The sequence below is a fragment of the Halichoeres trimaculatus genome, unplaced genomic scaffold, assembly GCF_033239565.1.
Source record: "Halichoeres trimaculatus isolate MK-OKI-2021-1 unplaced genomic scaffold, fHalTri1.1 fHalTri1_scaffold_4, whole genome shotgun sequence".
Lineage (NCBI taxonomy): Eukaryota > Metazoa > Chordata > Actinopteri > Labriformes > Labridae > Halichoeres > Halichoeres trimaculatus.
This window is the reverse complement of record NW_027437182.1, coordinates 2369142-2382449: the sequence shown is the minus strand read 5'-3', so window position 1 is coordinate 2382449 and position 13308 is coordinate 2369142. Positions and strand designations below refer to the sequence as shown.

The 13308-nt window shown below is 48.1% G+C and overlaps 2 protein-coding genes across 2 annotated transcripts; one reads left to right on the top strand and one right to left on the bottom strand.

Moving 5' to 3' along the window:
• The first annotated feature begins 213 nt into the window (after window positions 1-213).
• trmt13 (tRNA methyltransferase 13 homolog) lies at window positions 214-7915 on the top strand. Its single transcript, XM_074667401.1, has 11 exons — window positions 214-413; window positions 841-887; window positions 1013-1079; window positions 1190-1249; window positions 1360-1429; window positions 1536-1642; window positions 1769-1972; window positions 5659-5731; window positions 5800-5874; window positions 5973-6342; window positions 6450-7915. Exons 1-11 carry the CDS (start codon window positions 303-305, stop codon window positions 6646-6648), a joined length of 1383 nt encoding a protein of 460 aa, XP_074523502.1. The 5' UTR covers window positions 214-302; the 3' UTR covers window positions 6649-7915.
• Window positions 7778-12977, bottom strand: lrrc39 (leucine rich repeat containing 39). Its single transcript, XM_074667402.1, has 8 exons — window positions 12946-12977; window positions 11156-11388; window positions 10775-10883; window positions 10504-10660; window positions 10253-10389; window positions 9790-9935; window positions 9567-9719; window positions 7778-7970 (listed from the first exon to the last, which is right to left on the bottom strand). Exons 2-8 carry the CDS (start codon window positions 11284-11286, stop codon window positions 7778-7780), a joined length of 1026 nt encoding a protein of 341 aa, XP_074523503.1. The 5' UTR covers window positions 11287-11388; window positions 12946-12977.
• Window positions 12978-13308: the final 331 nt, after the last annotated feature.

Genomic DNA, 13308 nt, shown 5'->3' with positions numbered 1-13308 from the left:
TGCTGAGGTTACACATGTTGTGAACTGGTGGTTTATAAATAAAGGTTGATTCATGACCCCGTGGCAGGATTACTCCTTTATGAGGGGTAAATAAATGATAAATGAGAGCAGTAAGACGAACATTTTGGAATGATGATGCATTATTAAAACGATAGATTAGTTTATTCAGTAAAGAACAAATGGTGTATAAAACAGTAGTGCATCCATATCAATCTGTCCTGGTGTAAAACCCTGTTCCCATCCAATTTTCCTACAGTTTAGCAGGTAATTGAACGCAGCACGTTGCCTGCGTGTTTACCAACATGGCGGCGCCCCTGCCCGGCAGGTGTGGGTTCTTCGTGGAGAAAAAGAAACGTTACTGTAAAATGATCGTGGGGAGCGGGAAGGTGTTCTGTGGAGAGCACGCGACTATGGTAGGTTCACGGACGCGGGGTGCGTTCACGGACACTTGGAGCACAGTAACACAGGAAAAGTAAACATATGAAGTCTGCTGCTCAGCCCTGAGTCCTCTGAAGACTCCTTTGGTCCTCAGACTGAAGGCTGAGGGGTGATTTTTAAGAAGCCTTCTATTCACCCAGATACCAACATGGACTACAACACACTGCCTACCCACTGCTCACCTGTTCAGCTCACCTGTTCTCACTACTAACCTGACATAACCCAACAGTCTGTTAAATCTTATTCAGTTTGTGACAATTGGTGAACCTTGCTGGATGTAGAGGCTTGTTTTTTATTTACACAGTTATTCATGAACCTGTCCTGACCCCTGTACCTGTCGACTTCAGGTGAGCTGTGATGTCATGACTTGCCTTATAACAGCTTCCTGTTTCCTGTTTTTAGGAGGGGGGGCTCTGCAAGAGGATAGTGTGTCCTCTGGACCCCAAACAGTGAGTCGGCAATAATCTTTAAATCAGAATCACTTTATCAATCTGATGTTTTAGGGTTTTATAGAAATGTGTGTGTGTGTGTGTGTGTGTGTGTGTGTGTGTGTGTGTGTGTGTGTGTGTTTCAGCACTGTGGATGAAGACAAACTTGAGAAACACCTAAAGAAATGTAACTCCAGAGAGAAACCAAAACCTGTAAGTTTCTGTGCTGCGTTCACTGACCCTCTGTATTATTCTCTGTGCTGCGTTCACTGACCTTACTTGGCTTATCTGTTGTTATGTCATCATCGTTCGTCATTCTGCAGGTTTATTATGTGGAGAATATAAATGCTGGATCAACTGAAGGAGATGAGATGCCCCCAGAGGTAACACACACACACACACACACACACACACACACACACACACACACACACACACACACACACACACACACAGTTTTGTCATCTTTAACTCGTCTCTTTCTCTCTGTCAGGTGAGTCTGAGTGAGCTCAGCCGCTCTCAGCTGGAGTCTCTGGTGGACAAACTGAAGTCAGGGGTCAAAGGTCAGATTCAGGTCTTTGTTACCTTAAACACGTTTGAGTATGAATAAAAACTGTGATGATGATGATGATGATGATGATGATGATGATGATGATGATGTGGTCCCAGGTCTTCACTGTGAGGTGGAGGAACAGGTTCTGTCTCATCCGGTTGTCCAGAAGGAACTTGATGACCCGAAGAATGGAGACTCCGCCCACAAACACCTTAAGCAGCAGGTAAACACCTGAGCTATGTTAGACTCAGGTAAAGTTTAGCTTTGATGACACACCTGTGTAAGCCACACCCACTTGAGGGGCAGGGCCCTTATACCTGTTCCTGTCTCACCTGTCAATTGTGTTCAGTCCTCTATCCTAGGTCATCTGGAGGAGCAGGGCATGCTGGGAAGGGGGCGGTGCTTCATAGAGTTTGGAGCAGGTCGAGGGAAACTGTCACACTGGATCCATGAAGCCCTGAAGACCCCAGATCACCTGGAGACACCTGGTCCTCTTGAGACCCAGGACGAGCTGCAGATGCTGTTGGTGGAGCGCAGCAGCACTCGGTTCAAGGCAAGTCCTCAGACTGGGTGTCCTAAACCATCCTGAGCCTCCTGGTCACCTTAGATTGAACTTAAGTCTTTCCCCCTTGTCCTGTTCAGCGTCACGACAACAGAATTATGGTCTGGCTGCCGTATTGTGCAGAACACATTTGCTTTTCCAAAGGGAGCCGTTAATGTATAGAGCTGCCCTTGAGTGTTAAAATGGTACTCTTTATTAGTGTTTGTTTTTTTGTTTTTTTTTTAAATTATATATATATATTTTATACATAAATACACATACATACATATACATACACACACACATACGTATGTATGCACATATATATACATACGCATACATGTATCCATACAGTTTCCCTCCCGTATATTGCCAAGTTTGAAGATTACTGCTTAACCAGAACAAGGTGATATCAGGAAAGAAACAGTGAAAAAGGAAAAGATTGTAGAGAAGAGACTAGACAGGGGGGGAGAGAGAGACAACAAAACAACAGTAGAGAACAACCACAACAACTGAACAGATGACTACAGACAGGAGAAACAAATAACCAGCTACTGAGCCTGAAAGGAGACAGTATCCTGGGGTCTTTGACGTCATAATCACAAGAAGAACCTGGAGAGATGAACTGGAGAAATCATGAGTAGCAGTGAGCACAACAACGACAATTGCAAAGAGGTACATATACGTATATAGATCTATACACAGACGCATATACTCACCTACACATATAGGGCTACAGGTGGCAGTATAGAAAATTGGGTTTGATTTGGGTCAGGTGATCATGTCAAGGAGTGATCATGCAGATGTGGCCCCGCTGCTCCCAGAGGCCAGACATGCACTGAGATAGCCCTCATCCCCGGGCGTCCCGCAGCCACAACAGAGCACAGGGCCCAGACAGACCACCACGGAGACAGCAGCACGCCAATCCAGGAGGAGGCAAGGGGGGAGCGTCCCGGGAAGGCTAGAGGCAGGCCCCCGACACTGCAGAGGGAGGACCCCAGGGGCCAGGGACTGAGGTCTGCAGGCCCCGCTAGACGCAGGGCCCCCGATCGAGTGCAGGGGGTAAGACCAGGGGTCACCTGTGCCCAAGGGCCACTCACCCCCGAGGATGGGGGGTTCGGCCAGGCACCCGGGAGGACGGACCCAGCCCAGGCCACCACCTATCACGAGTCGGTGCCGGCCCCCAGCGCACCCGGTCAGACACCAGAGACCACAGAAGTCCTCTCCCCAGAAACCCAGTATCCCCCGTACACAGCCTACTGTCCCAACCCACCCCTATCCCCCTCTCATCTTTATCACAGCTCACCAGCCCTCCACCGTGGACCCTGACACCCGCACATAAACATTCTGTCCATCCATACCCATACGTTCACACAACAGCACAACAACACCACAGCACCACAAGACGACCACACAACAATATCACAACACGGCATATATATATATATATATATATATACATATACACATACATATATACATATATTTATATATATATATATATATATATATATATATATATATATATATATATATATATACATACACATACATACATACATACACATACACATACACACATACATATACATACATACACACATACATATACACACACACATACACATACATATATATATTCATACATATATAAATAATTTTAAAAAGAGGATTAAATAAATAAATAAATAAGTAAATAAGTAGATATAAAGCCATGGGCATCCTCCGGGGCGCAGCGGGACCCCTGCTGTGCCACTCGCCCAGAACCCAAGGCAGCGGATCCCCTTTTTACCCCATGCCCCAGGGGGCATGGTAGAAACAGGGGTGTGAGAAGAGCCCCCTGCCCTACCTCCCCCGCTCTGTAGTGTGTGGATGTTTGTGATCCTAATGCAGTTAAAAAGAAAAGTTAAAATTGGGGAGTGGACGGCCTCGTAGCTCATGGGGCAGTGCCCTTCAGGTGGTTAGCTCAAAGTGCCCTGCCTACCATATACCACTTGGCCCACCCCAAGGGTCTCTGTGTGTGTTGTGTAGAGTAGTTGGTATCATGTAGGGATGTCTAAGTGTAAGTAAAACTGAGGCGCAAGTCTTATCAGGGTGTAGCAGAAGTGGTCCCTAAGGACCTCTACCACCGCACCTGACGAACGTGCACCTCAAGGTCCTAAGTGTGTGGATGCTCTAGATGAGCGGGGGAGTGAGGGCTGTGGGGCAAAGTAAGACCAGAGAGGAGAAAGCTCCCCTCTGGAGGGTGAGCCGCCCTATTGGCAGCAATAGGCACCCCTGTTCCCCGGGGCCCACCGGGGCAGGGGGGGCCCAGGATCCGCCAGACTCAGAGCACCGGGCCGTGGCAGCCAGAGGGTCAAGGACACCCCGGACCACCCTGGCCCATTGTATATTAGAGAGATATATACTATTATATAGTAATATATAAATAATAATAGAAATAATAATAATAGAAATAATTATGGTAATAATAATAACAATAATAATAACAATAATAATAATAATATTATTCCATTGTTTAGAAAAATTCACACACGTACATAAACACAGACCTGCACACACACACATCTGAACGTACCCCCATCTGCCCACAAGCACACACAACACACACACACACACACACACACACACACACACACACACACACATACACACACACACACACAGTGGGGGCTGGTTAACCCTCTGGCCTGTTAACCCCCTCACCCCTCCCACTTAGGCCTCCATGGTCTCTAGAGCAGGGACCGGACGCCAGAGGCAAGCCCCGACCCGTCCCCATGGAGGCGAGCCCGGGCAGGCCCATGCCCCCCTGGCCCGGGCCGCCCCCCTCCCCAGGACAGAGAGCAGCCCTCAGGCACCAGGGCCCACAGCCCACCTCCCAGCACACGTCAGGGGTAACCCAGCTGTCCAGCCTGGTGCCGGCAGCCCGCGTCCAAGGCCCACCGTCAGCCCCCACTCACCGCTGCCAGGACAGCCCCAACCCTCCCAACCCCCCCGGCCACCCCCACCCACCACCCCCCCCCAGCCAGACCCACCGCTGCCCCCACGACAGACAGCCCAGCCCGGCACCCCATGGGACCACCAGAAGCCCGGGGAATCCCAGCCCTCCCAGCACCTGTCCAACCACCAGTAGACGTGGAATCCCTGCCTATCACCTGCCTAAGTGATGGAGCTAATCACAGGGGACCAGAGAGTGTAAACATCTTCCGATTTGTGCTTAGAGGAGGAGGCAGACATTATTTCATTGCTGATGTAGTCTAATAGAAGGTTCTTAAACTGATTGGTGGACAGATTTTTTTTGCTTTTCCAATTCAAGAGGATTGTTTTCTTTGCGATGCATAGGGCAGTGAGGACCAAATATGCAGAGTTATAGTTCAGAAAGGTGTCATCCAGGTCCCCAAGAAGGCATAGTCTGGGGCATACAGGGATATTACACTTAAACCATGTGGAAAGGTCTTCACACACCCGGAGCCAAAAAAAGAAAAAAAAAAGAAAAAAAAAAAAAAATAAAAAAAAAATAAAAAAAAAAAAGATTGAACTTAAGTCTTCCTCCAGACCAGCAGGGGGCGACAAACTTTAGATCACCATTAAAAGGAGTGTTCAACTCTGTCCACAGCCGGCTGTGGAAACATAATGTCTTTCATTGGTTAAATGTAAATCCAGTCTGATTTGGTCTGTTCTGGTTTGTTCTGGCCCAGGTGGATGGGAAACATCAGGATCCTGGGGTCCAGTTTGAGCGGCTGCAGGTGGACATTCAACACCTGGACTTAAGTAAGACCTGCTCAGATGGTGTCTGCTGGTTCTGGTTCTGTTTCTGGTTTGACTGTGGATGTTCACAGGTCGGGTCCAGATGCTGAGGCTGAAGGGACTACCGCTGGTCGGGGTCGGAAAACACCTGTGTGGCGCTGCAACAGGTGAGACAGGATTAGATCTGAACCCCAGCTGAGGGTCTCCCGTCTGATGGTTTACATATAAACCAGTTTAACGGTCCTGGTTTTGGTCTCTCTTCCAGATCTGGCTCTGCGCTGCTTATTGGGAACTCCAGGTTTAAAAGAGGGGACTGAGCCACCCTCTAAACGCTTCAAAACCTCAGAACCAGCTGATCCAGAATGCAATCCTACTCCTGGTCCTGGTCCAGTGCAGGGTCTGGTGGTGGCTCTGTGCTGCCACCATCGGTGCGAGTGGCATCACTACGTGGGTCAGCAGTTCTTCCTGCAGCGAGGACTTGGACCCTCCGAGTTCTCGGCTTTCTGTCGCATGTCCAGCTGGGCCACATGTGGACTCAGACCGACCAATCAGGAGTCTCAGCCTCAGGTTCCAACCAATCAGAGAGGGGACAATGAGGAGCATGAGCCAGTGGAGGAGACGGACTCTGTGAACAGGTAAATATCAGACCCAGACCGCCTCCAGGGTCAGAGTGAGTCCAGATAAAAGAAAGTCCAGTCCACTACGAGTTCCTCACATGTTCCTGATGTTGTTTCCTCCGCAGCTTCCTGTCGTCCTCTGAGCGTGAGCAGATCGGACGTCTCTGTAAGCGTCTGATTGACAGCGGCAGACTTCAATTCCTGAAGTCGAGGGGATTTGACGCTAAACTGTCTCAGTACGTGGACGCTCAGGTGACTCTGGAGAACGTTCTGCTGACGGCGGTCCCCTCGTCCCCTCCTGGAGGACCAGCTGTCTCTGAGTGATTTATGTTTTGTAGAAGAAGAAACTCAGAATGATTTCTGTTTGACTCTTAAAGTTTTTTTATTAAAGCTCTCGGTGCGCTCAGCGTTTGATGATAAACTACAGGAAGCACAAACGAAACAACGGGAACAGTCTGATGATGTTTCTGAGACGACTCAGTCTCTAACTCTGACTTCAGCTCGGACTGAAAAGTGTCTTTGCAGGACAAACACATCAACTGAAAGTTTCTTCTTCTGTGGTGTAAAACATGTAGCTGAGCTCTGAGAGTAAAGTCCAGAAGAAGAAAATCTGAGATGATTTTATTCTGAAGGCTCGTCGGCGGGCTCTGAAACAGAAACATGTCGTCAGGTCATCGCCGTGAGATTACAAACAGATTATTTTCAGCGTAAATAAAAGTTAAATGTTATTATCAGTGTTATTCATGTGTTATATCTGACAGGTTATTATCATTTAGTCACACTCTTTAAAGTGAAACCATCCTGTTCAAGAATAAAAACAGTGTGGAGGGTTTTCCAACCTGTGGGTCTGGACCCCTCTGAGGGTCACAGCAGGATTATGTGGATTAAAGGATCCCAGCGTGTTTCCAGACTTTCTCTTGTGAAACGGATTAAAGATTAAATCCCTGATGAACAAACAGCTTCTATTTCTCCAAGTTCACCTGAAGGAAACTTTGGATCAGTTTTTACTAACCAGCAAGAGAACACACGCTCCAGATCCAGGTCCTGGTTGATCTGAAAGAAACGCAGTGAAGAAGACTCCTTGAAGCTCTGACACCTGGTCTTTAGCGTCTCCTTTTTATCAATCGTCTTGAACCACTTCAGCAGTCGGAGTGAGTCAAAGAGTCTCGTCTGTTCTCACTTAGTTGACACGTAAGCGAATAATAGAAACATCTCTAAACACGAGGACCTGTGAGCTGGGAGATTTTCACACAAAACTCAGAGAAACAAGAGCAGGATGGCCAGGCGAGGACGCCATACATCAGAGTTGACGTCACAGTTTAGTATGATGGAGGATGAAGTTATGAGTGTCATAGTTGATGTTAGATGATCCATGAGAGGACACACACAGTTAGAGGGTCACAGTTAAATCCAAACCCAGAGTGAGACGGGGGCATCTTGGTCTTGGAGGATACTAACGGTTGACGCGGTGCATGTTGAGCACAGCGTACGCTCTCTTCCTGGACTCTCTGATGTACATCTGCATGAACTCTCGTCCAAACATCTCTCTGTCGTCTTCCTCATTGTCCTCCTTGTCCTCTGCCTCAGTCCCGCTGCACGGCAGAGTCACGTCCAGGGTCAAAGGGTTGTCCCTGAAGTTCACAAACCTGTCACACGGTAAAAACACAAACTGGATCAGTTTGAGGGACTTTATATCAAATAAGGACACAAGAAACCTGATCAAATGACTGGCCCAAGGTTGGACTTGAGGGATGGGTACCTTTCACATTTGAAATGATACGGTATCGATGCCTGGTACCTAGCAAACAGTACTGGTACTCAAGCATACCAATTTTTGGTACTTTCTTATGTTGATGTGGTAAAAAAGAACATTTTATGTAAGAATAAAATATCTTTTTTTTTTTCAAATTTACATTTTTATTGTTCCATTTATAACCTTGTAATGCTGTGTTTATGTCCAGTATGAAAAATTGCCTACTCTTCCACTCCCTAACAGTCACAAGGATGCATTTAGGTACCTAAAAATGACTTTTTTAATTTTACATGAATTAATACCCTGCACTTTTGACAGAAGTCAATCGATACTTACAAAAGTACTTAATTCGGTACCAATCCCCAGTTGGTGGATTGACTGAGCTAAGGTTACACTTGTTGAGGAATGTACTGACCTGAGGTTGGACTTGTTGGGGGACAGACTAAGCTGGGGTTAGACTTGTGGGGGGATCGAGTATCCTGAGGTTGGACTTGTTGGGGGACAGACTGACCTGAGGTTGAACTTGCTGGGGGACAAACTGAGTTTGGGTTGGACTTGTGGTGGCTCAAGTGACCATGGGTTGGACTTGTTGGAGGACGGACTAAACTGAGGTTGGACTTGTTGGAGGAAAGACTGAACTGAGGCTGGACTTGTTGGAGGGAAGACTGAACTGAGGCTGGACTTGTTGGAGGAAAGACTGAACTGAGGCTGGACTTGTTGGAGGGAAGACTGAACTGAGGTTGGACTTGTTGGGGGACAGACTGAGCTGGGGTTGGACTTGTGGGGGGACCAAGTAACCTGAGGTTGGACTTGTTGGGGGACAGACTGAGCTGAGGTTAGACTTGTGGGGGGACCAAGTAACCTGAGGTTGGACTTGTTGGGGGACAGACTGAGCTGAGGTTAGACTTGTGGGGGGACCAAGTAACCTGAGGTTGGACTTGTTGGGGGACAGACTGAGCTGAGGTTGGACTTGTTGGAGGAAAGACTGAACTGAGGCCGGACTTGTTGGGGGACAGACTGAGCTGAGGTTGGACTTGTGGGGGGACCAAGTAACCAGAGGTTGGACTTGTTGGGGGACAGACTGAGCTGAGGTTGGACTTGTGGGGGGAACAAGTAACCTGAGGTTGGACTAGTGGAGGAATAGACTGACCTGAGGTTAGACTTCTTCGAGGATTTTCTGAATTTAGGTTGGACTTGGTGAAAGATAGATTGACCTGAAGGTGGACTTGTTTCGGGACAGACTGACTTGTTGAGGAATGTACTGACCTGGGGTTGGACTTGTTGGGAGACTGACTGAACTGAGGTTGGACTTGTTTGGGGGCCAACTGACAGAGGTTGGACTTGTTGGAGGACAGACTGAACTGAGATTGGACTTGTTGGGGGACAGACTGACCTGAACTTGGACTTGTTGGGGGACAGACTGACCTGAGGTTGGACTTGTTGAGGAATGAACTGAACTGAAGTTGGACTCGTTGGGGGACGGACTGACCTGAGGTTGGACATGTCCTCCATCAGAGGGGGGATGTCTCGCAGATTGTTGCCGCTAAGGACCAGAGTGTCCAGACTCGCCATCCTGCTAATGCTGTCTGGGAGTTTCTCGAGCTGGTTCCTCTGGAGCCACAGGGTGTGCAGCTTCTCCATCCTAAGGACAGACAGGTCTCCCTGTTTATTGGCCAGAGTCAGAAAGGGGGCGGGGCTTGTAGTCTACATACCTGTGTATGTCCTCAGGTAGGTGCTGCAACCGGTTTCCTCCCATGTCGAGCCACTCGAGTGCGGGCAGAGCAACCACACAGTCCGGCATGCAGGTGAAGTCGTTCATGGACAGGTCCAGGTGCTGCAGGTTCTTCAGGTTCTGCAGCTGGTTTCAAAGAACAAACCCCAAGGTTCAGGTCTACTGTTTACTCTTATGGTCCAAAAAACTTGACACAGTACACCTAAGGCTGTATTAGGTTTCTGTTGCTGGCTCTGGTTTTAGATTGCACCTGGTCTAGAGGCTGACTAAGGAACCGCTCCTTTTATGAAACCGTTTATAAGCTGGATCAGATTCTGGATTTAGATGCTGGGTACTAGGTTTCATCGTTACCTACTTTAAATACTTTCTGTCTGGTCTTGGGTTACTCAATTGGGTCTTGACTTGGTACCTGGTGTAGAAAAGTCTGAGATGCTAGATTGTACCTGGTCTGGTAGGTGGTTCAGGTCTCGGTTCATGGACAGCTCCAGTCTCTCCAGACTCTCACAGCTGCCCAGTTCTTCAGGAACAACCTGAACTCTGTTGCAGCTCAACAGGAGCTCTCTGAGCCGGGTCAGCTTTCCTGAGACCAGAACCAGGACACAAGAGGCTTCAGAGAGACTTTTATCTCAACTCCCAGGACCCAAGACCACATCATTGGAAGACAGATTACCATTCTATGTTTGGCGGTACTGACCGATCTGCTTGGGGATCTCTGAGACCCCATTCCTGGACAGGTCTAGAACTAAAAGGTTCTGGAAGCTGGAGATAAAATGAGGGATCTTCTGTAGTCCGGTCCGGTGAATCTGCCACTCCTGGACCTGACTGAGCTGGACCAGACAGCCCGGCAGAGACTGGGGAAGAGAGAGGGACAGAAAAATACAAACATCACTGAAAAGACCAGTGAACTCCAAGACCAGGTCCCACAAACCCACCCCGGCAGTCCACTTCCTGTGGGGGGACATTACCTTCCACTCCTCCTGCTCAATCCGGAGGATCAGACGCCCGTCTTCGGTCTGCAGCTTCTGCTTTAGCCGAGCCAGAACCGCCCGGTCCTCCCAGACACCAACTCCCAGCCTGAACCAGGACCAGAGCAGACATTACCAACCAGACCCACATCTGAACTAGAACCACTGAAGACGTAAACCATTACAGACTTGTGTTAGCTTAGCTTAGCAAAATGGGGACTTTAAAAACAGATTGCTTAGCTTTAAGGAGCTAGCTTAGCTCAGTAAGACCTCAATCCTCATGTCTGTCATAAACTCAGAACCAGCTGTGAACATAGACCTGGACAGTTTACTTCCTGTTGTCTTAACCAATGAAATAAAGGATGAGGGACGGAGTCTTACCTGCCTGTGGCCCCGCCCCTCGCCGTCTTGCTCCTCTGCTCCTCCTTCTCCTGTGAGATCTTCTTGATCCTGGTCTCCCACAGAGCTTTGATAGAGCTCACCGAGCCACACGCCACCACCACACCCACCATGATGACCACTTCCTGTCAGCGTGCTGACGTCACAGTTCACAGGTAGACAGGTAGGATGACCTCTGACCTGTGACCTGCTGCCTGTCCCTCCATCCCACCGTCCTGTTCAATCAGGCTCAGTGTCAGTCAATGTCAGAGTGTCATTATGTCTCAATGTCTGTTGTGTCTGTTTGCCTTGGGTCGTCTGTGATTCTCAGAGAATCTGTTACCTAGTCTAACAGAGGTGTTAGTCTCAGAGGTGTCTGTTGGTCTCAAGTGTGTTCCATCCAGTATGTCTGTTATGATCAGTGTATGTTATACTCAACATATCAGTTGGTCTCAAGGTGTCTGTTGGTCTCAAGGTGTCTGTTGGTCTAAAGGTGTCTGTTGGTCTCAAGGTGTCTGTTGGTCTCAAAGTATCTGTTGGTCTCAAGGTGTCTGTTGGTCTCAAAGTATCTGTTGGTCTCAAGGTGTCTGTTGGTCTCAAAGTGTCTGTTGATCCCAAGGTGTCTGTTGGTCTTAAAGGGTCTGTTGGTCTCAAGGTGACTGTTAGGCACAAAGTATTTGTTGCTCTCAAGGTGTCTGTTGGTCTAAAGGTGTCTGTTGGTCTCAGTGTGTCTGTTGGTCTAAAGGTGTCTGTTGGTCTCAAAGTATCTGTTGGTCTCAAGGTGTCTGTTGGTCTCAAAGTATCTGTTGGTCTCAAGGTGTCTGTTGGTCTCAAAGTGTCTGTTGATCCCAAGGTGTCTGTTGGTCTTAAAGGGTCTGTTGGTCTCAAGGTGACTGTTAGGCTCAAAGTATTTGTTGCTCTCAAGGTGTCTGTTGGTCTCAGTGTGTCTGTTGGTCTAAAGGTGTCTGTTGGTCTTTAAGTATCTGTTGGTCTCAGTGTGTCTGTTGGTCTAAAGGTGTCTGTTGGTCTGAAGGTGTCTGTTGGTCTAAAGGTGTCTGTTGGTCTTTAAGTATCTGTTGGTCTCAGTGTGTCTGTTGGTCTCAGTGTGTCTGTTGGTCTCTAAGTATCTGTTGGTCTCGAGGTGTCTGTTGGTCTCAGAGGGTTCGTTAGTCTCAGAGTGTCCGTTTAGTCTAATTCTGGGGCCACACTGGACGGGAATTGGAGAATTTAAACTCAGGTCATGCCTGTGTCGCGCTTTCGCCACCAGGTGGCGGGAGCGTCACACGTCATCAAATCAAGGACGTTGTGGGGGAATGTCATGGCCGATTGGCTGCCAGGGCACAGATTCACGCGAATTTGCGTCAAAAGTTCAATATTTTCAACTCTAGAATAGAGGCATCTGACGCCCCAAACGCACTGGCCACTCCATATGCGCCGCGCCAAGCACGTCCAACGTGCCTTCCCAGGTGAATCTGCATCGTAACAATTCTTTGAATTGACTTTGTATGTAATCTCTATTTGTGTCTTTGCAAATTCGCGTCCGGTGTGGCTGTGGCATTAGAGTGTCGGTTACTCTCAGAGTGTCTGTAAGTTTCAGTGTCTGATATAATCACTGTCTGTTAGTCTCTGTGTCTGTCAGTCTCAGAGATTCTGTTGATCTAAGAGTGTGTGTTAAGTCAGAGTGTCTGTCAGTTTGTCAGTCTCAGAATGTCAGTTGTTCTCTAAGTGTCTGTTATAATCACTGTCTGTTAGTCTCAGCACATGTTAGTGGGTTTAGTTCTTTCAGAATTCACCTTGTTGTTGCTGCCGTCCTCCATGCTGTCTCTCTGCAGCTGTAATCTGACCTCACACCTGCTAATTATAGACCTGAGGTCACATGACTTCTGACAGAGACAGGATAGGTGAAGGTTTTCACTCTGAGTGTTTTAAACTTCATGTTGGTTTCTGTTGTCTCTGGGCTGAGAGGAGCTGGACCCTCAGAGTGAAGACAGTCTGATGAACTGTGAATCCTGTGAACATGTGACTTAGACTGAGCACTGAGGCATGATGGGAACTGGAGTTTTACTTGGTGTTTGGCGGTATTTTATGCAACAGCTCAGCCGTTTTTTCATGTCTGAATCATTTCTCACAAAATCAGATCAAGTCCAGGCTTAGAG